The 27,378-nt window shown below is 37.2% G+C and overlaps 1 protein-coding gene and 1 pseudogene across 3 annotated transcripts in view; one reads left to right on the top strand and one right to left on the bottom strand.

The window, feature by feature from the left end:
- Positions 1-12: 12 nt before the first annotated feature.
- Positions 13-27,378, top strand: part of MAEL (maelstrom spermatogenic transposon silencer) — a 65,748-nt gene continuing 38,382 nt past the window's right edge. Inside the window, exons 1-8 of one of the 3 annotated variants that reach the window (XM_045049440.1) lie at positions 13-261; positions 524-616; positions 2,229-2,328; positions 3,276-3,431; positions 5,071-5,112; positions 15,481-15,605; positions 16,020-16,074; positions 16,198-16,339. In XM_045049440.1, the coding sequence (XP_044905375.1) occupies positions 130-261; positions 524-616; positions 2,229-2,328; positions 3,276-3,431; positions 5,071-5,112; positions 15,481-15,605; positions 16,020-16,074; positions 16,198-16,339 (845 nt within the window). In that variant the 5' untranslated portion in view covers positions 13-129. The remainder of the gene's footprint in view (positions 262-523; positions 617-2,228; positions 2,329-3,275; positions 3,432-5,070; positions 5,113-15,480; positions 15,606-16,019; positions 16,075-16,197; positions 16,340-27,378) is intronic. The other 2 variants (XM_045049438.1, XM_045049439.1) reach the window with 2 other exon arrangements.
- LOC109495542 lies at positions 14,268-14,737 on the bottom strand (annotated as a pseudogene).

Below are 27,378 nucleotides of genomic sequence, written 5' to 3' on the forward strand. Positions count from 1 at the left end.
GATTGGTTGAGCGCCGCAGGCCTTCGCGCGCAGGCGCCTGCCTCGGTTACTAAGGGCGGGAGCCCGGCGAGGGCGCCGGCGGCTTGTGCTGTCTCAGGCGGGGGTCGTCGAATCTTGGCCTCGCTCGCCATGCCAAACCGCAGGACCAGCCGTAATGCCTACTATTTCTTTGTGCAGGAGAAGATCCCCGAACTACGGCGGCGAGGCCTGCCCGTGGCTCGCGTAGCTGATGCCATCCCCTACTGCTCTGCTGACTGGGCGGTAAGTAAGGCGGGGGGGGGGGGCAATGGGGAGCAGGGGGGGTAGAGCAGGCAGTTGGGCAGGTGAGAGGGCGAGGCGGGAAGGATAGAGGCCTCGAAGAGACCAGTGACCCCTTGGCCCCTGCTGGAGGGAAAGGAAGTCCGGCCCTAAGGCAAACCGACGCGGAAACCTCCTGGAAAGTCTAGGCTTCCGCGTCTGGGGCCTAGGGCACTCGGTCCTCATTGCCGCTTCTCTCCTTTCTGTCCCCTTAAATGTCCCCAAGCTCCTGAGGGAGGAAGAAAAGGAGAAGTATGCAGAAATGGCTCGGGAGTGGAGAGCAGCCCAGGGAAAGGACTCTGGGCCTACGGAGAAGCAGGTAAAGTTAGAGAAGAGCGGTTACCTGCTTGGCACATAGGCGTGTTCAGTAAATGCTGGAGGAGTGAATGGGTGAAGGGTAGACTCAAAGGGTAGGCTGGTGGGTGAGCTGGGTTAATGCAAAGAAGGATTATTATTATTATTTTTTTCTTTTTCCTGGTGTCAGAATGCCTGTTAAAAAGCCAACGGGCTCCCTGGGCACCTGGCTGGCTTGGTTGGTGGAACATGCGACTCTTGATCTCAGGGTTGTGAGTTCAGCCCCACATTGGGCCCGGAGCCTACTGGAAAAAATTTAAAGAGCCAACAGGTTCCCTAGCTAGGGCAAACCACACATTGTTGTTATTTGGTGGTGTGAAATCACCAAACAGGGAAATCCCTATTCGGAAACCTGCAACCAATAAACCGTGATCAGCAATGGGGGAGTTGGGTTTTAGGATTTGTACTAGATGATCTTTAAGGGTTCCTTTCAACCCCTTTATGATTAAAGACTCCCTTTTTGAATGTTTAAAAGTAGCTTGGACCATTCTGTCTTTTTAAATGACACTTGGAACCAGACCAGTTGTTGTGTTTGAAATTTGGAAATAACAAAACTTGCACATGCTGATGAAGGTTAATGTGCCTTATAGTAAGAATTGAATAAAGTTTATTTGGGTAAAGTTATGACTAGTAAAATGATAAAGTACTAAAAAATTTTCTTGTTGATTTGTATCAAGAAAATGCAGGGTTGGGGTGCCTGGGTAGCTCAGTTGGTTAAGTGGCTGACTTTGGCTCAGGTCATGATCTCAGGGTTTGTGAGTTCAAGCTCCTCATTAGCTCTCTGCTGTCAGCCAGGATCCTCTGTCCCTCCACCGTGTGCATGCTCTCTCAAAAATAAACAAACATGAAAAAAAAAATTCAGGGTAGTTGTGGACTTTTCCCCTCCCTCCGTGTTCTTTCCATTCTTACATAGTAAAATTCCATTCTTTTTTTAAACTGTCAACATCGGATCGAAGTTCAAGAGAGCTTTGCTTGCTTTAGGTTTGAGAGATTGTTTTATTTTGTAGATGTATATTTGAGTAGAAGCTCTAATCAGTTGCATTGGTACTTAGTTATACTTGTGGGCTTTGATTTTTTTTTTACTATAATTTCTCATAAGAAATTTCCTCTCATAATGTAAGCCATGTTGTGTACATACCTCATTGAGACTTGGAGTCAGCATGATCAGGTTTTTATTTTTAGCAAAAATCATGTTAAAGTACTTTGTCGAACAATGTTCTTTTGGTCACTGGGCTGGCATATATTATGTGATTCAGTGGGATTGATTTAGGTTATCAGTAGTGGGCATTAAAAAATTTTTTTTGGATTATCAGTAGTGGGCACATGGTTTTCAGGAATAGTTGAATTGGTTGTTTACTCATCTTTTGATTCAGAATATTTACAGATTTTGCCCTTGTCTCCCTTTGGGTTGTTGGTGTCACTGACAGATATGTGTTTATTTACTCATTGGGGTTCATTGGCCTAGAGAGGTTACTGAAGTAATCTATGAGCTGTTTTTGTTATTTTGCTAACTTTAAGTATATGTATAAAGTGACCAGTAAGAGTTTAAGAATGTGATGAATTATCTTCCTCTTTAGAAACCTTTTTCCACCCCACTGAGGAGGCCAGGCATGCTTGTACCAAAGCAGAATGTTTCACCCCCGGATATGTCAAGTTTGTCTCTAAAAAGTGATCAAGGTATAATAATCCTAAAATGTTTTGCTTAGATAAATGTGGGTGCTCAAATTGATCAAATGATCAGGAAATATATGTTCTGTTCATTTTGATCCTGCATTTCAAAATAACTGACTACAAGTGTTCAAATTATAGTGGTGCTAAAGTTGTAAAAGATGAGCTAATTTGCGTTTGTTGAAATAACACTGGAGAGGTTTTGTTTTATACAAAAATCTGGTCTCTTGGTTAATAACCACTTCATGTGTTACTAAATATACTTCTTAGATTTAAGTGTTTATAACTAGACCCTTAAAATACATTTAAATTACAAAGAGAAGGTTGAATTATTGAGTTGGCCTGGAAAAGAATGTAGCTAATAAGAGCCCTTGTTATTCCTTCTGGCTGTTTTTATTGTGTTATGAATTTGTTGAAGATTAATAAACTTTTAACAGTCTTAAATTGTGGCCAATCCTGGTGTATAAAACCCTTCGCGCAATCTCATATTTCTTTCTTCCTTTAGAGAATTTATTGGTGTTCTTATGTAAATTGGTAAAAAGTAAAGAGCGAACTAAATTGTCCATAGTTTATATCACGCAGTTTTTCTACACTGATTCTACTTGGCTTTATTTCCCAAACCTCTTGAATTTGTTGAATATGGGTCACAGCTTTTCTTAAGTCATTCCTGAAATTCAAGGCATATGTCTAACTAAATTATGTAGAGCTGGCTGCAAATTTGAATAATTTTGTTGCTTCATGCAGAGTGGTTACCACTGTAATCCTTGATAAGTATAATTATAAAAATTTTGATTCGTTTATCTGGTACAGATAATTAGTTTTCTCATTTCCAGCTCATTTAGGATTATAGGAACACAAGGAAAACGGTTCTAAAACTTTCTTTTGTAGAGGGGTAAACTCTCATCTATTTGTGCTGTCTTACTGCTTTTTTTTTTTCTTTTTATTTATTTTTTTAGCTCTCCTTGGAGGCATTTTTTATTTTTTGAACATTTTTAGCCATGGTGAACTACCTCCTCATTGTGAACAGCGCTTCCTCCCTTGTGAAATAGGCTGTGTTAAATATTCTCTCCAAGAAGGTATTATGGCAGATTTCCACAGTTTTATAAATCCTGGTAAGTAGAGTGGGTAGATGCTAGATCTTAAAAACTATGCATTTTATCTTGAGTTTATTTAACAATATTTGTTTTCTTAAAGGCTGATGCATAGTTGAGTTCCTAAAATGTAACAAGACTTCATCATAATTGGTTGAAAAATCATTAAGAATTAGGTGTTTACATGGGGTTTTTTTAGTTGAAGCTTTTAACCTCAAGAAAGCATTAGAGTTGGGTGGATGGTATACCTGAAAATGTGTATGTAGCCTGGCGTTTGCTTGCCTGTGGCCTTACGTCTTGGAATTTTCTAAAAGCTTTTTATGCCTTTGCTCTTTTATTTTTTTAGCCCATCCTTTATCTTGGTGATCACTAGTTTTTAACTTGATGTTGCTTTGTAACCTTCAGCAAAGTTATTAACCTTTCTGAACTTATTAGCTTATCAGTAAAGTAGGAATAATTCCTATTGTTGGCTGCTCTAAGGAATACAAGAGAAGGTATGGAAATAGCCTAGTACTTAATGGCTTCTCAGATGTTCTCAATACTTTTTTTTCTGGATATTCCACTCAAGCAAAAGAGGTAGTAATGAAGACAGGATTCAATTCAGTTACCAAGAGGATAAAGGACCAGTAATACTTTTTAAGGCAAGGAGGGGAACTATATAGGGAGAAGAGTAAAGGGAAAGAGGTTGAGGAGAGAACTTCATCTTTAGTTTTGTCAGTTGCTTTAAAATTCATTCGTACAGGGGCGCCTCGGTGGCTCGGTCGGTTAAGCGTCCGACTTGGGCTCAGGTCATGATCTCACGGTCTGTGGGTTCGAGCCCCGTGTCGGGCTCTGTACTGACAGCTCAGAGCCTGGAGCCTGTTTCAGATTCTGTGTCTCCCTCTCTCTGTGACCCTCCCCTGTTCATGCTCTGTCTCTCTCTGTCTCAAAAATAAATAAACGTTAAAAAAAAAATTAAAAAAATAAAAATAAAAAAAATAAAAAATAAAATTCATTAGTACAGGCCAGCACTTTTCCTTGTGTTTAGATGACAGAAAAACTAAAAACTAATTATCCTACTCACACCTGTGAGAGTTGTTGCTTAGAATAAGTTAAATAACTATTTTTCTTCCTATGGTTACAAAAAATTAAAAAGATAGAATTTGGAGACTTTTTTTTTTTTTTTTTTAATACATACATGAATACCTATATCAAGGGCCTTCTGGACCCCTCGTTAAGACTTCTTTAGCCCAAGTTTTCTTTACCTAGTATTTTTTTCTGTAACTTTCTTTTTATGTACATATAAAGTTTATTTTGAGAGACAGCCTGTGGGGGGTTGAGGAGAGAGGGAGAGAGAGCATCCCAAGCAGGGCTCCATCCCATGACATTGTGACCCAAGCTGAAACCAAGGGCCAGACACTTAACTGACTGAGCAGCCCAAGTGCCCCCTACGAGTAACTTCCTTTTTAAAACAGCTTAGACAATATACCAAAATTCTTTAATACTCCTCATTCCTCTGGGTAAAACAAAACAAAACAAATCTCTATGAAAATTTAATCGTTTGTGTTTTCACATAGCAGTAACAGTTACCTACCTATGTTATTTATGACTTGATCATCCTATGAAACATTGCTGTAGCAAAACCAGAGAACTTCTCTCAACAAAATATTTTGTATTATAGGTGAAATTCCACGAGGATTTCGGTTTCATTGTCAGGCTGCAAGTAAGTATAAATGAATGGGGTAGAATATAGGCATTGAATGTGTATGTACCTGATTAAGACTTACTGCTTTAAATGAACACGTAAAACATAATTTGGAGGAAGAATAATCTTACTGTTGGAGACTCTTCATAGAAATGATAGATGGCGCATGTGATCCTTAAAAACCTGAAGATTAAATAGATTTGTGGGACACCAAAGGATATGACTGTATACCTAGGCTCTGAACTAAACTCTTTTAGAAACTAGGTTTTAGCAAGTTTCCTCTGTGATTAGAATGAAAATCATGATAATTTTATTTTTTATTTATATTCAAAATTATCATTGTTTTAAGTTTTTTTTTTTTACTTAAAAATGCTAAGTTTTTCAAATATGCATGATAAGCAGCTATTATGTAACATTTATAATGCTGTTCTTCATAAATGAAGAGAACATTTTAGAGTCACTTTTAATTACGTCCTTTGAGTTTTTTCCAGTCTTCGTGAAAAATATGTACGAGTCCTTTTTTTTGTTTTGCCTGGGATCAGGGCCATAGACTGTGGAACAAGGTAAGGGCAAATTTTTTTAGTTGATTCCTTTATGTAGCTTTGAATGAAAAAAAAATGTATAAAGCAGAAGAATTCTGTTGCAGTTTTTGAAGTGTGAACCTAGCTAATCTCCCCACGTATTACGTCATCTGAGGTTATTCAACTAAATAGGTGGTAGTAAAACAAAAATAGAAACTTAGCTGGTGAATTAACTTCACTTTTTTACTTAAGCTGTTTCTGGTTTGTTCATCTGTTGAGTGCATTGGCATCCCTGCAATTTGCCAGACACTCATTTATGAGAGTGCCACTGGCTTACTGTTTATTATTCTGGTTCTGATAAGTACTTGATTTAAAAAAAAAAAAGTTTTGGGGCGCCTGGGTGGCGCAGTTGGTTAAGCGTCCGACTTCAGCCAGGTCACGATCTCGCGGTCCGTGAGTTCGAGCCCCGCGTCAGGCTCTGGGCTGATGGCTCAGAGCCTGGAGCCTGTTTCCCATTCTGTGTCTCCCTCTCTCTCTGCCCCTCCCCTGTTCATGCTCTGTCTCTCTCTGTCCTAAAAATAAATAAACGTTGAAAAAAAAATTAAAAAAAAAAGTTTTTAAGGCTTATTTTTACAACAGTTTCAAGTCAACCAGATTAACAGAAAGTGTGGTTCTTAAAAACCTATTAAAGACTCTAGAAGGGTTTTCTTAATATGTTATTTTAAACTAATTAAAATTGAACACAGTTCATTCAGGAAACTTAGATCTTTTGGAGCTCATCAATTTAGACATGTCTTAAATTGCCAATTTGATAATGCTGGGAAATGTGCCAGTTAAATAAAATAAATGATTCTATTAGAGTGATGGCTGTGTCGACATAATAACTAAAAATGCTTATGCTAGTGTAATCAACCTGATGCTTAGGAAAAGATCATGTTTCAAAGGGGAACATGCTGAAGCAAATTTACAGGTGGATGCAGTGTAAGTAGTAGCTAAGGAATGTACATGTAGATCTTTCAAATGCTCCTGTGCTATCTGGCCTTTTATGAAATATGTGTAAGTGAATCGCGGGAATACTTCATGGATGGGTGTTATGGTTTAGCACATTAGAATCAAAGAATTTCAAGAGATTTTGGTATGGAATCCATTAATTTCCCCACCCCCACTGCCTTGCTTTTCTCTGAAAAGGTACTTCAGATTCTGCATGAGAGTGTGGGAGTAGGAGGTCTTGGACCTTCTCTCTCTCCCCCACTTTAACCAGAGGAGCTCTGCCTCTGTCCATTTTACTGGTTAATTTTCTTGAGAGAAGTTCTGCTTTAAAAAAAGCAAAGCTTTGAAAACTGTTTTTGGCTTCCCGTACAAAAGGTCTATCAGCTTTTAAAATTAGTCTTCATACACAAAGAGTATAACATTGACTTAAGGTATAAAGAACGTTAATGAACAGCTGTGCATTCACCAGTCAGCTGAAGAAATAATAGCGGTGCCCTATCACTGAAGGTCCCTGTAGCTCTCCTTGATTTAATGCCCCTCCCTTTTTATGAGAGAGACACTATTTGGAATTTTGTGCTAATCATTTTTTCTGAATAGTTTTATTGTGAATACATATGTATTTAAATGGTGTATTTAGGGGCACCTAGGTGGCTCATTTGGTTAAGCGTCCAACTTCAGCTCAGGTCATGATCTCACAGTTCGTGAGTTCAAGCCCTGCATCAGGTTCTCTGCTGTCAGCATGGAGCCCACTTTGGATCCTCTGTTCCTCGCTCTCTGTCCCTCCCCTGCTTGCTTTCTCTCTCTCTCTCTCTCAAAAATAAACAAACATTAAAAAAAAATTAAAGGGTATATTTAATTTTGTTTTTTTTTTGAACTTTTATGTAATTAACATTGTGTGCTTGTTTCCATACCTGTATTTGTTTTTTTTAACTCAACATTACCTTTCCCCAATTTTTGTATTGGAATGTCTTTTATATTGGTTTGGGGAATTTTATTATGTATCTGCTTACTGACTTAATTACAGGTACCTATTTTCAGTGTATGCATTGTATTTTTTTTTTTTTCTGTCATTGTGGCGTCTTTCAATGAACAGAAGTTATTTTTAATTTAGTAAATGTATCCTCCTTTCCCTTAGGGTTTTGAGGGTTCTTAATGTCTTATTTAAGAATCTTCTTCTACCTGCAGGCGATAAAGATAGCTTTTATTAAGTTTTGTTTTTCATATCCCAAGTTCTTATTCCACCTGGCACTGACTTGTGTAATGGTGTGAAATAGAGGTTCTATTTCTTTTTTTTTCCTGTGTAGATAATTAGTTGTCTCAGCATCATTTATTATTACTGTTTTTTTTTTTTTTAATGTTTGTTTATTTTGAGAGAGTGCATTCAGGCGAGCGGGAGAAAGAGAATCCCAAGCAGCCTCCATGCTCAGTGAAGAGCAGGACTCAGGGCTTGAACTCCAGATCCATGAGATCATGACCTGAGCTGAAATCAAGAGTCAGACGCTCAACCGACTGAGCCACTGAGCCATGGTGCCCCTCAGCGTCATTTATTAAATAATCAGCTTGTTCGTCAGTATGTAGTGCCACATTTCTGCAGATGCATGGGTCTTTGTGATATATTTATTTTGTTCTGTTGGTCTACTTGTGTTTTTTTTGGTGTTCATACCATTGAATACAGTATTTTGATAATATTTACTTAGACAAGTTCCTTGACTTTGTTTTGGAACATCACAGCTATTCTTGACCCTTTGCTCTTCCATACAATTCAGAGTATCATGCTTCACAAAAAGCTTTGTTGAAATTTAGATTGGAATCACCTTTAAATCTTTAGATCATTTTGGACAAAACTGGCAACTTCATGATACTCTGTGAACATGGGGCTACATTTAAATTTTGGATCTGTGGTGCCTTATAATACTCATAATTTTCTTCACAGTGATCTTACTATCTCATTAAATTTGTAGCTTATAAATTTTATTATTTATAATGTCTCTTGAAATTTTTATTTACTCTTACGTTTTAGTTTTATCCAACCATTGCTGAACTATAATTCTTGAGTTTGGTCAATTCCTTAGATCTGTGAAATGATGTTTTTCCTAATCTATATATATTTTTTAAAAAAATTAAAAATGTTTAAATGTTTATTTTTTGAGAGAAACAGATAGAATGTGAGTGGGTTAGGGGCAGAGAGAGAGGGAGACACTGAATCCGAAGCAGGCTCCAGGCTCTGAGCTGTCAGCACAGACCCTGACGCGGGGCTCAAACCCACGAGCCATGAGATCATGACCTAAGCCGAAGTCGGTCACTCAACTGACAGAGCCACCCAGGCGCCCCTATTTTTTTATTTAAAATTTTAAAAATGTGTGTAACTGTGCTGGTTAGGAACTCTAGTTTTTAATGTTTCATCGGTGAGTATGTTGTTGGCTGTAGTTTTTTCTTATTTTTCGTATGCACTTTTTTTTTTAATGCAAGTGAACATAGTGTAGTATTGGTTTCAGAAGTAGAATTTAGTGATTTATCACTTACATATAACACCCAGTGCTCATCCCATCAAATGCCCTCCTCCTTAATGCCCATCACCCATCTAACCCATCCCCTACCCACCTCCCTTCCAGCAACCCTCCGTTTGTTCTCTGTATTTAAGAGTCTCTTACGGTTTGCTTCCCTCTCTGTTTTCATCTTATTTTTCCTTCCCTTCCCCTATGGTCATCTGTCGTATTTCTTAAATTCCACATATGAGTGAAATCCTACAAGATCTGTCTTTTCTCTGACTTACTTCGCTTAGTGTAATACACTTGTAGTTCTGTCTATGCTCTTGTAAATTACAAGATTTCATTCTTTTTGATTGCTGAATAATATTCCCTTGTGTACCACATTTTCTTTATCCATTCATCAGTCGATGGACATTTTCGCTTTCTCCATAATTTGGCTGTTGTTGGTAGTGCTGCTATAAACATTGGGGTGCATGTGCCCCTTTAATCAATACTTTTATATCCTTTGGATAAATACCTATTAGTGCAATTGTTGGGTTGTAGGGTAGTTCTATTTTTAATTTTTTGAGGAACCTCCGTACTGTTTTCCAAAGTGGCTGCACCAGTTTGCATTCCCACCAGCAGTGCAAGAGGATTCCCCTTTCTCTGCACCCTCGCCAACATCTGTTGTTTGCTGAGTTGTTAATTTTAACCATTCTAACAGGTGTGAGGTGGTATCTCGTAGTTTTGATTTGTATTTCCTTGATGATGAGTGATGTTGAGCATCTTTTCATGTGTCAGCCTTCTGGATGTCTTCTTTAGAAAAGTGTATTCATGTCTTCTACCCATTGCTTCAATGGATTACTTGTTTTTTGGGTGTTGAGTTTGTTGTTTCTTATAGATTTTGTATACTGACCCTTTATCTGATACATCGTTTGCAAATATCTGTTCCCATTCTGTCAGTTGCCTTTTAGTTTTGTTGATTTTATTTCCTTCACTTGCAGAAGCACAGAGGTCCCAATAGTTCATTTTTACTTTTGTTTCCCTTGCCACTGGAGACCGTGTAAAGAAGTTGCTGCAGTCAAGGTCAAATAGGTTCCTGCCTGTGTTCTCCTGTAGGATTTTGATTATTTCCTGTCTCACATTTTGGTCTTTTGGCCATTTTGAATTTATTTTCATGTGTGGTTTAAGAAAATGGTCCAGTTTCATTCTTCTGCATGCCTCTGTCCAGTTTTTCCAACACCATTTGCTTGAAGAGACTGTCTTTCTTCATTGGATATTTTTTCCTGCTTTGTCGAAGATTAGTTGGCCATACATTTGTGGGTCCATTTCTGAGTTCTCTGTTCTGTTCCATTGATGATCTATGTGTCTGTTTTTGTGTCAGTACTATACTATCTTGTTGATTACAGCTTTGTAATATAGCTTGAAGTCCAGAATTGTGATGCCTCCAGCTTTGGTTTTCTATTTTAACATTACTCTGGCTGACATTATTTTGGGGTCTTTTCTGATTCCATATATTAGTGCATTAGTATATACTCCTGATCAGGGTAAAGATGTTCCGTTCTACTCCCAGTTTGGTTAGAGATATCAGTTGCACATTTTAATGAATAGTTTTTCTGTATCTCAGGTGATTTGTGTCTTTTTATTCATCTGGTAATTTGCTAATGCTAAACCAACCTTACATTCCAGCAATAAACCCATTATAGTGACTGTATAGCTCTTAAATTGCTGAATTTGGTTTGCTAATATTTTGTTTTAGGATTTGTACGTTCATGTTAAAGACTTTGATTAATCTTACCTAATTTTGTTCTCAAGGTTATTTTGCCATCCTAAAATGGGTTAGAGAATGTGTCTTCAGTTTAATTTACCTTTGGTTCTCTTTTATGGTTCTGCTAAAATAATCTATTTTTTACTTCTCTGAACAGTTAAAGCCTTATGTCTGAAAAACATAGGGATCTTTTTGTGGGGGGCGGGGGTCTGTTGGTTATCTTGATGTCAAGATACCTGATCTCTTCATATGTCTTATTTTTTTCTCCCCCACCCCCATCTGATTATTTTTGAGGGCTGAACAGTACATAGAAAAACTTGTTATTCTTCCCTGAAGAAAATTTGTGACTGCTTCTGGCAGAAAGATGCTGTCACTAGCCATCTCAGAGTACCTTAATCCAATTTCAGGGATTGAGATAATGTAAAATTGGGTTCATATCTTTTAAGAGTCTATTTCTGATTGATCTCTAAAAAGGGGGGGAAGGTAGACAGATTACCACCAAAGGATCATCTGTAAAATTTGCAATTGACTTGAGTATAAACAGTGGAAGCAAGAAGGCAATTGAATATTCTTTTAATTATAATTTTTAATATACACAAGTAATACTAGAGTAATACTTTTTAATGTCTTATTTACCTATTTGAGAGAAAGGGAGAGAGCATGAGAGGGGAAGGGGGAGAGAGAGAGGGAGAGAGAATACCAAGCAGGCTCCGTGTTGTCAGTACAAAGCCCAACGCGGGGCTCAAACCCACAAACCGTGAGATCATGACCTGAGCTGAATACAAGAGATGGATGATTAACTGACTGAGCCACCCAGGTGGTCCTACAGTAATATATTTTTTAAAGGTTTTATTTTTAAGTAATCTCCACACCCAGCATGAGGCTCTAATCCACAACTCAAAGACCAAGAGTCACATGCTCCACCAACTGAGCCAGCCAGGCACCCCCAGAATAATAGTTTTAATTCTTAGATATCTAAGTCTTTTGAAAACTGCTCAGTTTATCAGACTCTAAATCTCCTCTTCCAGAATTCATAAATGCCCCAAATTACCAATGAACCCAAATGCCAGAATCCACTTTCTAGGATTCCTTCTTCTCCAAGATTTTGGACCCCCGGTTCCTTACTGTAGTTTTTCTCTCTGCAGTGCTCTCAAGTGCTATCAGAAATTGAACTCTTCCTGTGTGTCCTTTTTTATAACTTTATGATAAAATTCATAATTTGATCATAAGCGTGAATATTTATCATCTGTACTGAATAATTTCAGTAGCTGGAATACTTTGGATCTCATTCTATCAAATTTGGTTTGGCTCTCATTCTTCTTTCATCCTGAACCTGGTTATTCATATATAATGTTTGAAAAAATGATTTTTTTTTTAGTTTGACAAATTTAGTGGTATTTTAGTAAAGACATTCATCTCAGTCGTTTCTCTCCCCTCTTGACCTTAGGTTAATAATTCATTTGAGTCCAGACAATATATATGTAGGAAAAGATGTTATTTTAACATAAACAACAAAATGGACAAAAGTGGAAAGTTTGCTTACATTAAAGCAAGTTAAATTCATGTATTATGATATAATTAAATCATGTAAGAACTGATAGTTCTATATATATTTCCATTGTTTTACTTGGGGTTTACTTTCAACTTAAAAGCAAAATGCAAATGAACAAAGCCTTAGGAATACAGGCTGCTTCTCTGGAGTTAATCCCTGTTTAAAAGAGCTCAGCGAGTGGTTGCTACCAATAAAGTAGACTGAAGCTGCTTCCAAATTAAACATTGCAGGAGTTTTCAAGGAAATCATTTTACTGTATGTTTCTTTTATCTGTGATTATGCTTTTAAAGATGTGCTTAACTGTCACATTAAAAAAATTAAAGTTTTTAGAAAGCCTATAGTACATAGATCTAACAATGTGGTTGGAGATTCCATAGAATATGTTTAAAGATGTATTTTCTTTATTTTTATCTTCAGTATCTGAAATGTACATGATTAATGTGTATAATACTTTAAAAAATATATGTATAATTCAAATAGCCATATTATTTTACTAACATAAGATTTCTTGTATTAAGTTCAAATCAAATTCCATTTTCATAAATTAGTAAATTAAGCTTTAACAAAGGTATGGAAAGTGCATTTTTCTCGTTTTCATCTTCATACAGTGTGGGTTTTTTGGTGTTACTACCTTTTAAAAAACAAAAACACCCACATATCTAAGTATTATACCTACATTTAAGTTTTTGGTGGTAGTTTGTATTTTAAAAGAAACTGCTTCTTCATGAGTTGCCTCAAGATCTGGTGGAAATGCTTACAGGAACTAGCTAAGAACAAAAACTAAGAAGCACATTCACAATACTGATTTTACTTTGGTAGCAGATGGTCTTTGAAGACTAACGAAGGTAGACCGGACCCATTAAGGTGAAATGTACTATTTCAAATACTTAACCATTTACATAAAATGAAAACAAAGTTTTTTTAAAGAGGTAGGCATCTGTACCAGCTGATAGCAATGCAATACCTAGTTTATGAGGATCAAAAACAAATGCCCATTAGGGGGGAAAAAAACAAACCATGTTTTATCTAATGTACTTCCAGTCAATAGTCCAGTAACATTTTCTTCCCAATACAGGCTGTTCCTGGGAGACAGTTTACATTAATAAGGGAGTCAAGAGTAATTGTTTGCAGTTTAAATAGATAATAACTTTTTGCATCCCTCTTGATAGTGTCTTAAAAAATATGCAATTCTAGGGGCACCTGGGTGGCTCAGTCGGTTGGGTGTCTGACTTTGGTTCAGATCGTGATTTCATGGCTCGTGGGTTCAAGCCCCGCATCACGCTCTGTGCTGACAGCTTGGAGCCTGGAGCCAGCTTCGGATTCTGTGTCTCCCTCTCTCTCTGCCCCTCTCCCATTCATGCTCTGTCTCTCAAAAATAAATAGACGTTAAAAAAAAAATGCAGTTCTTAGATACCATTTCTGATTTTTCTATTATCTGTAAGCTAATCACATGAAACTATAAAATTAGTAAATGTCTTGAAATCTGTATATAAAACCTAAATTGCCTCTAATTTCAAATTCATTTATATATCACTCAATCTTAAAAAAAAAAAAAAGTCTCCAAAGATAATCTTATACCGTTCTTTAAAAAAGGAAACTGTTGCGGGGTGCCTGGGTGACTCAGTCGGTTGAACGTCCGACTTGGGCTCAGGTCATGATCCCGCAGTTCGTGAGTTTGAGCCCCGCATTGGGCTCTGTGCTGACAGCTCGGAGCCTGGAGCCTGCTTCCAATTCTGTGTCTCTCTCTCTTTGCCCCTTCCCCGCTCATGCTCTGTCTCTCAAAGATGAATAAACGTTTAAAAAAATTAAAGAAAAAGGAAACTGTTCCTTTTAACTTTACACCCACCCAACACCCCAGTTTCAAAACACATCATTTAATTATCTTGGTCATGGACATTTCCAAGATGAGATTTTCTATTTCATTCCCATAGGTTCTGGTCATCAGAAAAATCATGCTTTCCTTTATTGAATGAGTTTGGTCCTAACGATGTTGGTGTATCCCTTCCAGTATTCTTCATCCTCATCTTTGTTTCTGGAGTCATTTCCTCTGTTCACTATCTTCATCTTCATTAAAGCCTACTGCTACTGAAAGGGTTTTTGGAGCAAGAGTTCCTCTAGGCTTACTTGATCCAAGTTTGATGGATATGGCTGAGCCTTTCTTTGTCACTGCCTATGGTGCTTCCAAATTTGTGGATCTTTACAAGCTTTGTTGAGAGGTTTGCAGCTTCTTGTTCAGCTGATTACTTCTTGGTGTTGCAACTGGAACTTTCCCTTTCATTACTCTGACAGCTCCAGCTGGCTGTGGCTTCTTGGGCTTCTCCTTTCCTGCCTTCCTGGCCACCATTTTCCCCACTATACTGAAAAAATGATTTTAAAGTAATTTGAAGTTTATAATGATGTTCCCTTCCTCCAGAAAAGATTTATGTTTGCTCTTACTAGACACCTGGAGGCCTAGCAAACCAGGCCTCCAAAGCTGTCACAAGCACATTTCTCAGCCATTCAACTTCCTCCTCTTCTGGAATTGGTAAATAACTGCAGGGGGGAAAAACTGCCCCAAAAGCTAGGCTCTCTGGAGGGCCTTTTTGAATTTCTATATTCTCTTGCATCTGGGTTTATTAATTCCTCGCTACTGTGTGCTTTTGATATTTTCAAGTATTTTAAATTTTTGTGGAAGTTTGGTCTGAATTGGTCCACCTTTTATTGCAAGTGGAAATCTTGATTGTACAACCTTTAAAAAAGCAATCATTGCTATTAAGTTCTCCAGCCTTACATGAAAAGCAGAGGGGAGTAGTGAAAACATACAGGCTTAGTCACTTAAACCTGGTTTTGAGTCCTTACTCCATTGATCACCAACTCTTAACTTACTATACTAACTTCTGTGATTCTCGGTTGTCTCTTCTCTAATAGGTGTATATCCCCTTTCTCATAAGAATATCGGATAAAGTACCTAATCATAACTAGGCTTGGTACAAGTGCTTAAACATGAGTTACTCACTATCCTCTTCCTATACCCTCCTTCCTTACCCACTTTGTCATATTTGTCTTGGTCAAATTTTGAACTCCCTACTTCCTTTTTGTTTCCTTCAGGTGATTCTAGTCACAAGATTCCTATTTCAAACTTTGAATCTGGGCATGACCAAGCAACTGTGTTACAAAACCTTTATAGTTTTATTCACCCAAACCCAGGAAGCTGGCCACCTATCTACTGCAAGGTAATTTCAGTGTAAGAATTTTTTTTTTAAGGTTATCCACTTAAGATACCAAAAGATCCACAAAAGGTACCCAAAGAAATTCTTTTAGATTAGGAGTTGAAGAACTGGGTTTTAATCTTACTAGTTTAGTGTAATCATGAACAGATGACCTTTTTCTGCATGTTGGTTTCTTCATGCGCCTACCCTAGGTCTCCCTTGCTTTTCACAAAGTCTGTTAACATTGCTTTATAAATGTAACTTTATTAATAGCAGTAGTCTTTTAAAATACATGTTGCTCTTTTTTATGGTTCTCATTTAGTTGTCACAAACTCTTTAGTCTTTCCCTTCCTGCCACCCCTATCTCCCCGGTTTGAAAGAACAACAATTGAACAACAATGTAGGAGAAAATACAAGTAAATCTTTTTCCTTCTCCAGTCTGATGACCGAGCCAGAGTCAACTGGTGTTTGAAGCATATGGCAAAGGCATCAAGTAAGTAAAACTAGGTTACTGTTCAAGTGCTTTATAATGTCTGTGTTTGTTTCCATTTTGATGTACATCTTCTGTGTATCTAAATTCACTAATTGTATGTCTTTTTCTATTCACCAATGGAAGAAATCAGGCAAGATCTAGAACTTCTCACTGTAGAAGATCTTGTAGTGGGAATCTACCAGCAAAAATTTCTTAAGGAGCCCTCTAAAACCTGGGTTCGGAGCCTCCTAGATGTGGCCATGTGGGATTATTCTAGCAACACAAGGTATTTATAATGATTTTGTGTTAGTGATTTTGACTTTTCTGAACTGAGAAAATATGACAAGATTGGTTTTTCCATCAATGGGCAGTGTTTTCCTATGAAACTTTGGAATCATTATTTCCTTGAATATAGGATTCCATTGATTGTCAGATACATTGTTACTTTGTCTGCAACTAAAAACAGACACACTACCAAATAACTGACAGGGTGCTTTATCACTTAGAATTTTTATACTGATGGAAGAATATATTTATTTAAACAGATGTCATATTACGTAGAATTCTTGCATATATATATGTGTATATATATATGAAATATGTAAGTAAAATAAATTGAAAATATTTTCTATTTTGAATTAATTTCAGGTTTACAGAAAAGTTGCAAGAATAGTACAGAAAAGTCCTATATGTCATTCTCTCAGATTTCCTAATTGTTAACATTTATTTATTTATTTTTCAATGCTTATTTTTGGGAGAGAAAGTGCATATGTGCACGTGAGAAGGGGAGGGGCAGAGAGAGAGAGAGGGAGACAGGGTCCAAAGCAGGCTCTGCGCTGACAGCAGAAAGCCCAATGGAGGTCTCTAACCCACGAACCGTGAGATCATGACCTGAACCAAAGTCTGATGTTTAACGGACTGAGCCACGCAGGCTCCCCTCTAATTGTTAACATTCTAATACATTTTCTTTATAACTTGCTCTCTAGACACAGTTTCTTTTTCTGAACCACTTGAGAGTAAGTTGCTGCCATGATGCCTTTTCACTTCTAAATATCAATGTATTGTTCCTAAGAACATGTATAGTAACATGATAAAATTATCAAAACAGGATATTGCCCTTGATATAATAGTGTTGTTTAATTGGAAGACCATATTCATATTTTGCTAGTGTTCCAGTAATATATTTTATAGCAAAAGAAAATCTAGTCTAGGGTCCAACTCAGGAGCATACGTTGCATTTAGTTAGGTTGTTTTAGGCTCCTTTAATCTGAAATAGTTTCTCAGTCTTTGACTTTCTTTTTGTTTAGTTTTTTTTCAAGTTTTTATTTAAATTTCAGCTAACATATTGTGTAATATTAGTTTCAGGTGTAGAATGTAGTGATTCATTATTTGCATACCACACCCAGTGCTCATCACAACTGCCCTTCTTAATACCCATCACCTATTTAACCCTTCCCCCTTGCCCGAGTCCCCTTCAGTAACTCTCAGTTTGTTTTCTGTAGTTAAGAGTCTATTTCTTGGTTTGCCTCTCTTTTTTTTCCCCCCGTGTTCATCTGTTTTGTTTCTTAAATTCCACAAATGAGTGAAATCATATGGTATTTGTCTGTCTCTGACTGACTTAGTATAATACTCTCTAGCTCCATCCACAGCATTGCAAGTGGCAACATTTCATTTTTTTTTTCATGGCTGAGTTATATTCCTTTGTATGTATCTTCTTTATCCATTCATCAATTGATGGACATTTGGGTTCTTTTGATAATTTGGCTATTGTTGATAATGCTGCTAAAACATGGAGGTGCTTGTACCCCTTTGAATTCATATTTTTGTATCCTCTGGGTAAATACCTACTAGTGCAATTGCCAGATGGCAGAGTAGTTCTATTTTTAACTTTTTGAGGAACTTTTTAACTTTTCCATATACTGTTTTCCAGAGTGGCTCATGCATGAAGTTTGCCTTCCCACCAGCAGTGAGGGTTCCCCTTTTTCTACATCCTCACCAACACCTGTTGTTTCCTGTGTTAATTTTAGCCATTTTGACTGGTGTGAGGTGATAATCTTGTTGTAGTTTTGATTTGTATTTCCTTGATGATGAATGATGTTGAGCATCTTTTCATGTGTCTGTTAGCCATCTGTATGTCTTTAGAAAAATGTCTGTTCGTGTCTTATGCCCATTTTTTAACTGGATTATTTGTTTTTTGGATGTTCAGTTTTGTAAGTTCTTTATATATTAACAAATGATGTTGGGAAAACTGGACAGCAACCATGCAAAAGAATGAAACTGGACCACTTTCTTACCATACACAAAAATAAATTCAAAATGGATGAAAGTCTTAAATGGAGACAGGAAACCATCAAAGTCCTAGAGGACAACATAGGCAGTAACTGCTTTGACATTGGCCATAGCAACTTCTTACAAGATATCTTACTAAATACGTCTCCAGAGGCAAAGGAAACAAAGCAAAAATAAACTACTGGGACTGCATCAAAATAAAAAGCTTCTGCACAGTGAAGGAGACCATCAACAAAACTAAAAGGCAACCTACAGAATGGGAGAAGATATTTGCAAATGACTTACTGTGACTTTTTTGATCTTGACATTTTTGAAGAGAATAGGCCAATTACTTTATAGACTGTTTCTTAGTTTTAGTTTGCCTGTTATTTCCTCATGAGTAGATTGAGGTTCTGTATTTTTGGCAGGAGTGCCACAAAAGTTAGGTGTCTTCTCAGTACGTGGTGTCTGGATGCATCTGATGTCCATTTGTTCCATTACTGATGGTAACTTTGATCATGTCTGCCAGATACCGTCTGCCAGATTTCTGCCATTGAAAAGTTACTGTTTTTCACCTTAAAATTAATATTTTGTAGGGAGATATTTTGAGATTTGGTAGATCTTCTCAAATTTCAGCCTGCCTGTTAGTTTTCACATCCATTGATGATTTTTGCCTGAATCAGTAATTATTACATTTGTGAAGTGGTGATTTTTTATTTTATTTTTTTTATTTTTATTTTTTTACTGTTTATTTGAGAGAGAGAGAGAGAGAGCTCAAGCAATTGGGGGAAGGGCAGAGAGAGAGGGAGGCTCTATGCTGTCAGCACAGAGCATGATGAGGGGCTCAAACTCAGGAACAAACCGTGAGATCATGACCTGAGCCGAAATCAAGAGTTGGACACTTAACCGACTGAGCCACCCAGGTGCCCCTGTGAAATGGTGATTTTCTGATCCAGTTGTTCCTACTACATTTATTAGTTGACATCCTACTGTAAGGAAGAGCTTTTATTTTTAAAAATAATGAGTATGGACTCATGGATTCCTGTTTTATTCAACGGGCTATAATCTTTTACTGCCAACTTATTTTTATACTTACATTGTTCCTTCACGGCCGTTGGGAGTCCCTTCAGAGCAGTGGTTTCTGTCCTTTTAGCGTTTCTTCATTATTCTTTCAGTGCTTCATTGCTTTCTGGCTTAATACGTTCAGGCTCATCCTTGTACTTTCCTGCTTCAGCTTTGGGTTAGCCATTTCTCCAAGAAACCCTGGTTCCTTTAAATGGAGGAGAGTATTTAGGAGATAGGATGTGGGTGCTAGGTATGTTCGTTCCTACTAGAGCATCATTGATTCTAGTTCCCCTTAGTGGATAGAGCTAGGAAATACATGTATATACACCCCCTCCACACACATTTTTATCTGTCTCACCATGAGTTCATACTAAACCTACACATATTGTTTTCTACTTTTCCACTTTTCTGCTTTTGTATTTCTCTTCTCTGAGTGAAAAACCTGGCACTCAATATTCTTGTTTGTTCAGTCCTAGAATACAGTAAGTAAAAGTCAATTGTTAGAGAACTGTTAAGTGATACCACTGTAAAATGACATACTAATAGTTCAGAATTTGCTTTCAGTTATTTAGTCTGAAGATACATAGTCAAAATACTTTGTTCAAAAGTTATTTGGGTTGGTTCTTTCCCCTTCTTCAGTCTGGTGAAATTATTCATTTGAAATCTAGTTCAACCCATTTGCTTGTTTTATTGCATTTTTCCCCGTCCTTGTTGATTTTATTCTTTTTAATGTGGTTTAAACAAAATGTATATGCAGAAGAATCCCTTCACTTCAGTCTGGCTCCATAAAACTCCTTGGATTGCATTGAATGTATAAATTGGGGAGAACCGAAATGTTTATAATGTTGAAGTCTATCCAAGGTGAGATGTGTTTCCATTTCTCTAATCTACTTTTGGGTCTTTGAATACTTTTAAAATTTTCTTATACAAATTGTGCATATCTGGGACTGGATAATTTTTGTGGGGCAGTTCCTTAATAACTTTCTCTGTTTCTTCTATGAAAATCAATTTGATTAGGCTTTCTAACTTTAATGGAATCAATTTTGGTAATCTGTACTTCTCTAGGAGATTGTACGTTTTATATAAGTTTCCAAATTTATTTAAAAGTCTGCAAAGTTAGTCTCATAATTTTTAAAATTACCTCTGTTTCGGTGGTTATCTTGTGTATTTGTGTGTTTTTTCCTTAAATGAAGATAGTATATTGTCTATTCTGTTGTTTTTTTTTTTCTTCAAAACAACTTTTTTTTTAATTCTCTTCCTCATTAATTTCTGTTTTTTTCTTAATTTCTTGGTACTCTGGTTCTTTTTCTATTTTGGGGGATCAGAATTCATTAATTTTTATATTTTATTGGTAGGTGTTTAGTAGAGTGAATTTTCTTCTTAACATTGCTTTCAATGCATCTCATAGATTCACATACAGTATTTTGTAATTTAAAAAATATTCTGTAGTTTTAACCTATGAGTTAATAATCTCCAGGTGGAAAGGCCTTTCTGGTTTTTGTTAGTAAGTTCTGGTGTCTTTGCATTGTGATTTTAAAAAATATATTTATTTTAAAAATATTTCTTTTAAAATTTCTTTTAAAAAAATTTCTTTTAAAAAAAAGAATTTCTTTTAAAAAATATTTCTTTAAAAAAAATTTTTTTTTTTAATATTCATTTTTGAGAGACAGAGACAGAGTGCAAGTGGGAGAGGGGCAGAGAGAGAGGGAGACACAGAATCTGAAGCAGACTCCAGGCTCGGAGCTGTCAGCACAGAGCCCGATGCGGGGTTTGAACCCACAGACCACGAGATCGTGACTTGAGCTGAATTCGCCACTTAACTGACTAAGCCACCCAGGCGCCCCCATAATATTTCTACTTTATGGAAGTTTTGCAGTTTTTTGCTAACTTAATATATAATCAATTTTGTGAATGTTCTGTGGGCATGTGAGAAGAATATTTATTGTCAGGGTGTAGCATTTGACATTTATCCATGAGGACTACTTTGATTATGTTTAAGTTGTTTTATCTCTTAAGAAAGACAAGGGTTGGTGAGGATGTGGTGAAAAGGGAACTCTCGGGCACTACTGGTGGGAATGTAAATTGGTACAACCGCTGTGGAAAATAAGCATGGAAAAAAAAAATAAAAATAGACCATGAGATCTGGTAATTCCATTACCCAAAGAAAACAAGAACACTAACTTGAAAAGATAACATACCTACCACCCCATGTATATTTAGAATAGCCAAGAAATGGAAGCAACCCGGGTGCCCAGTGACAAACGAATGGATGAAGGAGATTGGTGCACACAACACACACGTACACGCTGGAATATTACAGAGCCACAGAGAGAATGTATCTTGCCATTCGTGGCAACGTGGATAGACCTAGACGGTATGCAGAGTGAAATAAGTCGGATAAAGACAAATACCATGATTTCACATGTACGTGGACTCTAAAAACCGAGACAGACAAACTAAAAACCAAACTGACTTAAATACAAACTGGTAGTTGTCAGAGGGCGAGGTTGGTGAGGGGATGGGCTAGTTAGGTGAGGATTAGGAGGTACAAACTTCCAGTTATTAAAAAAAAAAAAAAAAGAAAGAAAGAAACTACCTTTAGCTATGTCTGCTTCATCTGTCACGTGTTGAGAATGGTGTATTAAAGTTTTCTGTTATACTGTGTTTCTATGTTTCATTGCATATCCTGTAGTTTTAAGCTGGTTACTGTGTTATTTTGGTGCCTTTACAGAAACAAATTGTGGAATTGATCTGGTATATTGATTAAGGGCTCTTGGGGACACTTGTCCCTGTGTTCTTGCCTGTTGAAATCTTGTTATTTATCTTTTATTTCCTTGAGTTTCTACAAATACAGCTTTATTGTTGTATTTCATTGTGTGTTGCTTTGGAGAAGTTTGGTCATTTAATTCTCTTGGCCTTTTAATTTATTTGATCTTTTTGCCTGGAGACTTTAAGGGTGTTTTTTTCATCTTTAAAAAGTCTAATAGTTTTATTATGATATTTCTCTGAGTATATTATCACAGGTCAGTTTTCTCAATTGTTTGGTGAACACTTTCAGTATGCAGAATGAGGTCTTATTCCTGGAGATTTCTCTTGGTTATTTAATATTCTGTTCTTTTTTTTCTTCTTAAGGGAGTCCAGCATATGTATGGTCCAGTTTGGTCTTCTTGGCCTACCTTTCATTTTGATCATGGTCTCTGGCCCTTTTTCTTTTTCTTTCTTTTCTTTCTTTTTTTCTTTTCTTTCTTTCTTTCTTTTTTTTTTTACTTCTTTAATCTTTTATTCTTCCTTAGGCAGTTTGTAATTTAGTTCTTTTCTGATAGAATTTTTATTTCCAGAGTTTTGTCAACTCTTATTTTTTTTATTTCTGTTCTTAGTTTTGAAATTTCTCACTCAGGACATGTTTTCATATCTTAAAATCCTTCTTTGAGGATATTTAATTCAACATAGAGTGTTAGGTTTTAGTTTTACCTTTGTGGTGTTTTGGGGATCAGGGGACTTTGGGGAGAAGTTATCAGCTGAAGTGTTTTAAGTCCCTTTTTCAGTTTTCTTCTTGTAGCTTTCTGTAGATCAGGGTATGTTGTTCCTTTGCATTTCGTGGACAGGGCTGCTGATTTGGGACGTTTGACATTCTTCATTCCAGTGCTCCCTCTTCTGTCTGTGTAGCAAATGGCGGTTCCTTTGAATGCTTTCAGGGTGGTGGGTCTTCCCATTTTTCTCGTTCTTTTGTCCTGAAAAGTCCTGTTTTTCCCCCTCTCCCGTTTGCTTTTTTTACCCCTCTCTGTACAATTTCTAAACAACTTCTCCCTTCCTCTTACCCCCTGCTGCCCAGAAGCCTCCCCTTCCAGACTGCCTCCTAGAGTCCCACAGGTGCTTTTTAGTCAGTGCTCTGATCTATCAGGATGCTGAATATTTACAGATCTCGTTGTGGAATTATTGTAATTTAATCTTAGGCTCTTTATTTCCCTTCTGTCTCTCCTCCAGCGTTTCTGGGGCTCCAGTCTCCCTCTAAAGCCATATAAAATAGCTTGGTATAAACTTGAGAAATTACTCCATTGAAAATTAAGAGTTATTTTCCCCCATTTATAGGTAGTTTTGTAATACTCTCTTGGTTATGCATCATCTATAGATTTTCTGTTTTGTTTATTCTTGTTAATCTGTAAAATTTATGGATGATATGTTAGCATATTTTGATTCATATACCATTACCTCAGCTATTTGTTAATGTCTTTCTAAAACTTTACCTTCAGAGTCATTCAGTGTCTGTGTTATATACATTATTGACTTCTCTGTCATCCAGAGTTTTTGTGATACAATGTTTCTTAAAAGAGAACTGCACCATACACCATAAACAAAAATAAACTCAAAATGTATTAAAGACTTGAAACTATAAAACTCCTAGGGGCGCCTGGGTGGCTCAGTGGGTTAAGGGTCCAGCTTCAGATCAGGTCATGATCTTGTGGTTCAATAGGGCTCTGTGCTGGCAGCTCAGAGCCTGGAGCCTGCTTCAGATTCTGTGTCTCCCTTTCAGCCCCTCCCTTGCTCTCTCTTTCTCTCTCAAAAATAAACATTAAAAAAAGAATTTAAGAAACTGTAAAACTCCTAGAAGAAGACACAAGCAGTAATCTCTTTGACATCTGCTGTAGCAACATTTTTCTAGATGTGTCTTCTCAGGCAAGGGAAACAAAAGCAAAAATAAACTATTGGGATCACACCAAAGTGAAAAGCTTTTGCACCGTGAAGGAAACCATCAACAAAATCAAAAGGCAACTTAATGGGAGAAGATATTTGCAAATGGTATATCTGATAATAGGTTAGTATCCAAAATATATGAAGAATTTCTACAACTCAGCACACACACAAAAATCTGATTTAAAAAATGAGCATAGCGGGGCGCCTGGGTGGCGCAGTCGGTTAAGCGTCCGACTTCAGCCAGGTCACGATCTCGCGGTCTGTGAGCTCGAGCCCCGCGTCAGGCTCTGGTCTGATGGCTCGGAGCCTGGAGCCTGTTTCCGATTCTGTGTCTCCCTCTCTCTCTGCCCCTCCCCCGTTCATGCTCGGTCTCTCTCTGTCCCAAAAATAAATAAAAAAATGTTGAAAAAAAAATTAAAAAAAAAAATGAGCATAGGACCTGAGTAGTCCTTTTTCCAAAGAAGCCATACAGATGACAGACATGTAAGAAGATGCTCAGCATCACTCATCATGAGAGAAGGCAAATCAAAATCACAATGAGCTATTACCTGACACCTGTCAGAATAGCTAGAATCAAAAACACAACAACTAACAAGTGTTGGTGAGGATGTGGAGAAAAAAGGATCCTTGTGCATTTTTGGTGGAATGTAAATTGGTGCAGCCACTATGAAAACAGTATTGAAGTTCCTCAAAAAATTAGAAATATCCTGTGATCCAGTAATTCCTTTACTGTGTATATTATCCAGAGAAAAAGCACTACTTGGAAAAAATCTATGCATCCCAGTGTTTACTGCAGCATTATCTACAATAGCCAAGATATGGAAGCAAACCAAACGCCCATCCATAGATGAATGGGTAAAGATGTGAATATTACTCAGCCATAAAAAGGAATGAGATCTTGCCATTTGCAAAGTATGGATGGACCTAGAGGGTGTTTTGCCAAGTGAAATGGGTCAAAGACAAATATCATAGGATTTCGCTTATATGTGAAATCTGAAAAACAAAAGCAGAAACAGACTCATAAATATAGAGAACAAACGGGGAGGGGAGGGGAATGGGGAAAAATAGGTGAATAGGGGTAAGAGGTACAGACTTCCATTTAAGGAATGATTAAGTTACAGGGATGAAAAGTGCAGCACGGGGAATATAGTCAATGGTGTCTTAGTAGCGTTGTGTGGTGACGGATGGTCGGTACACTTGTGAGTATAATGTAGTGTTTATTAAACATGTGGAATCACTGTTGTACAGCTGAAAGTCTCTACTTCAGTTAAAAAAAATGAAAAATAATTTTAGGGGAAGGATAAATTTATGGTTACTAGGAGAAAAAAAAGGAAACCAAACAGACTGAGCAAGTATTGTGCAAAGAAAGTGAACAACGTGAATTAATGTGAAACACATAACAGACATATATATTTATATGCTGGTGTATTAAAATACTTGTTGGGGCGCCTGGGTGGCGCAGTCGGTTAAGCGTCCGACTTCAGCCAGGTCATGATCTCGCGGTCTGTGAGCTCGAGCCCCGCGTCAGGCTCTGGGCTGATGGCTCGGAGCCTGGAGCCTGTTTCCGATTCTGTGTCTCCCTCTCTCTCTGCCCCTACCCTGTTCATGCTCTGTCTCTCTCTGTCCCAAAAATAAATAAAAAAAAAAAAAACGTTAAAAAAAAAAAATACTTGTTTGCCACTAACACCCTTTATGCAAGTTTTTATGCTGGTTCTTGATGTCAGCAGAAAGTGTTCAGAGACAAACCAATACTTTTCTCAAATAATCTTCAATTGGTTCATTGAATAAAATGGGTTGCAATTGTTTGTCATCAAAAACAACCAAACTTGTATATGTTTAGGCAATGCAACTATTTCTTAGACCAATAGCGATTGTAAAACACCTTCATTTGGAAGGTGCATTTCCACTTAAATTAAAACGTGAAAAATGCATGTTTTAAAATAGAAGAAACACAGTGGTGAGCTCAGTTGTGTAAGTGTAGGCTACAACAAGAGTAACTTTGGTGTATGACATTGGGGCCGGTGCCATGGGATTTTGTTAATGATGAAACTATTACATAATACTTTAAGCACTTTTGTAATAAACTGCTTCGGATGGGAAGGATTCTAATATACAGTATTTTTTAGACAGGCGATTGTGTTGTAGTAGTCAACAGAAACTACTGTTGGAATTTGTTAGTTAATATAAGCAGATAGGACTCCTTTCAAATGCTTCTTTGGAACTTCTTTTACATTAAAGTTTATAATAAATTTTTGATAAATGCCTCTAGCTTCAGGTAGATGAAATGGATAGGTATTGGTGAAACTGAGTACAGTTAGACAAAGTGAGTGTCCGAATCTTAAGAGGCTGTTGATGGCTATCCTGGAATTTTGAAGACTAGAATATTCATAACTTTTATAGATCTTCCATTCTCTTTGTTGCTTTTTGTCATAATTGTCCCTGAATTAATTCACTGTGTAATGACATCTGTTTGAAACAAGGTAGTTTTTAATCAGCCAGTATTTATTGAGCATCTCCTCTGTCCCAGGCACTGTGCTGGAGGTTCAGTGGTGAATAAGATTTATGTGGTCTCTGCCTTCATGAGGCTAACGTTTTAATGGGAAAGAGAAACATACAGTAAATAATAAAATGGTAATTTTATCTTGTGATCAGTGCAGAGAAGGAAATCAGTAGGATACTGTTCCTCTTCTTGCAGAGAAGACTAGGTAGAAAGACTGCTTTCTAGAATAGTCAAGAATACTTTTTTTTTTGAAGATGTAATATTAAAACAGATCTGAAGCAAGAGAGAGATGCAGCCATGCAAAACTAGAAGGAAGAGCATCCTGGGCAGAGAGAGGCAAAGGCTTTGAGGTGAAAGCTTGGTGTTTACTGGAAATTGTTAGTGTGACAGAAAGTAGTAAGCACAGGAGAGAATGTACAAGGTGAGGTTGAAGAAATAAGCAAGGACCATACACACTATAAGCCTTCTTAGCTACAGGAAGGAATTTTTTCCCTGGCCCTCCCCCCTTCCCTTCTGGCAACCATCCGATCTCTGTATGTAAGGGGTACAGGAAGGAATTTTACCAAACAGGGAATTAACGGAATTTGGTTAGGTTTCTAAAAGATCCTCTTGAGTTTTTAGTGGATATATTGAAAGGAGGCGAGAAGGGAAGGAAATAGTCCGTAACTGTTAAACCATTTCTCTAGTCAAGGCAAGAAATGGCTTGGACCAGAGTAGTGACAGTAGAGATGGAGAGGAATAAGTAGATTTCATCTTGGTAAAAATCAGCAGACCTTCCCGATGGACTGGATACAGGAAGA

Source organism: Felis catus, chromosome F1 (assembly GCF_018350175.1).
Source record: "Felis catus isolate Fca126 chromosome F1, F.catus_Fca126_mat1.0, whole genome shotgun sequence".
NCBI lineage: Eukaryota > Metazoa > Chordata > Mammalia > Carnivora > Felidae > Felis > Felis catus.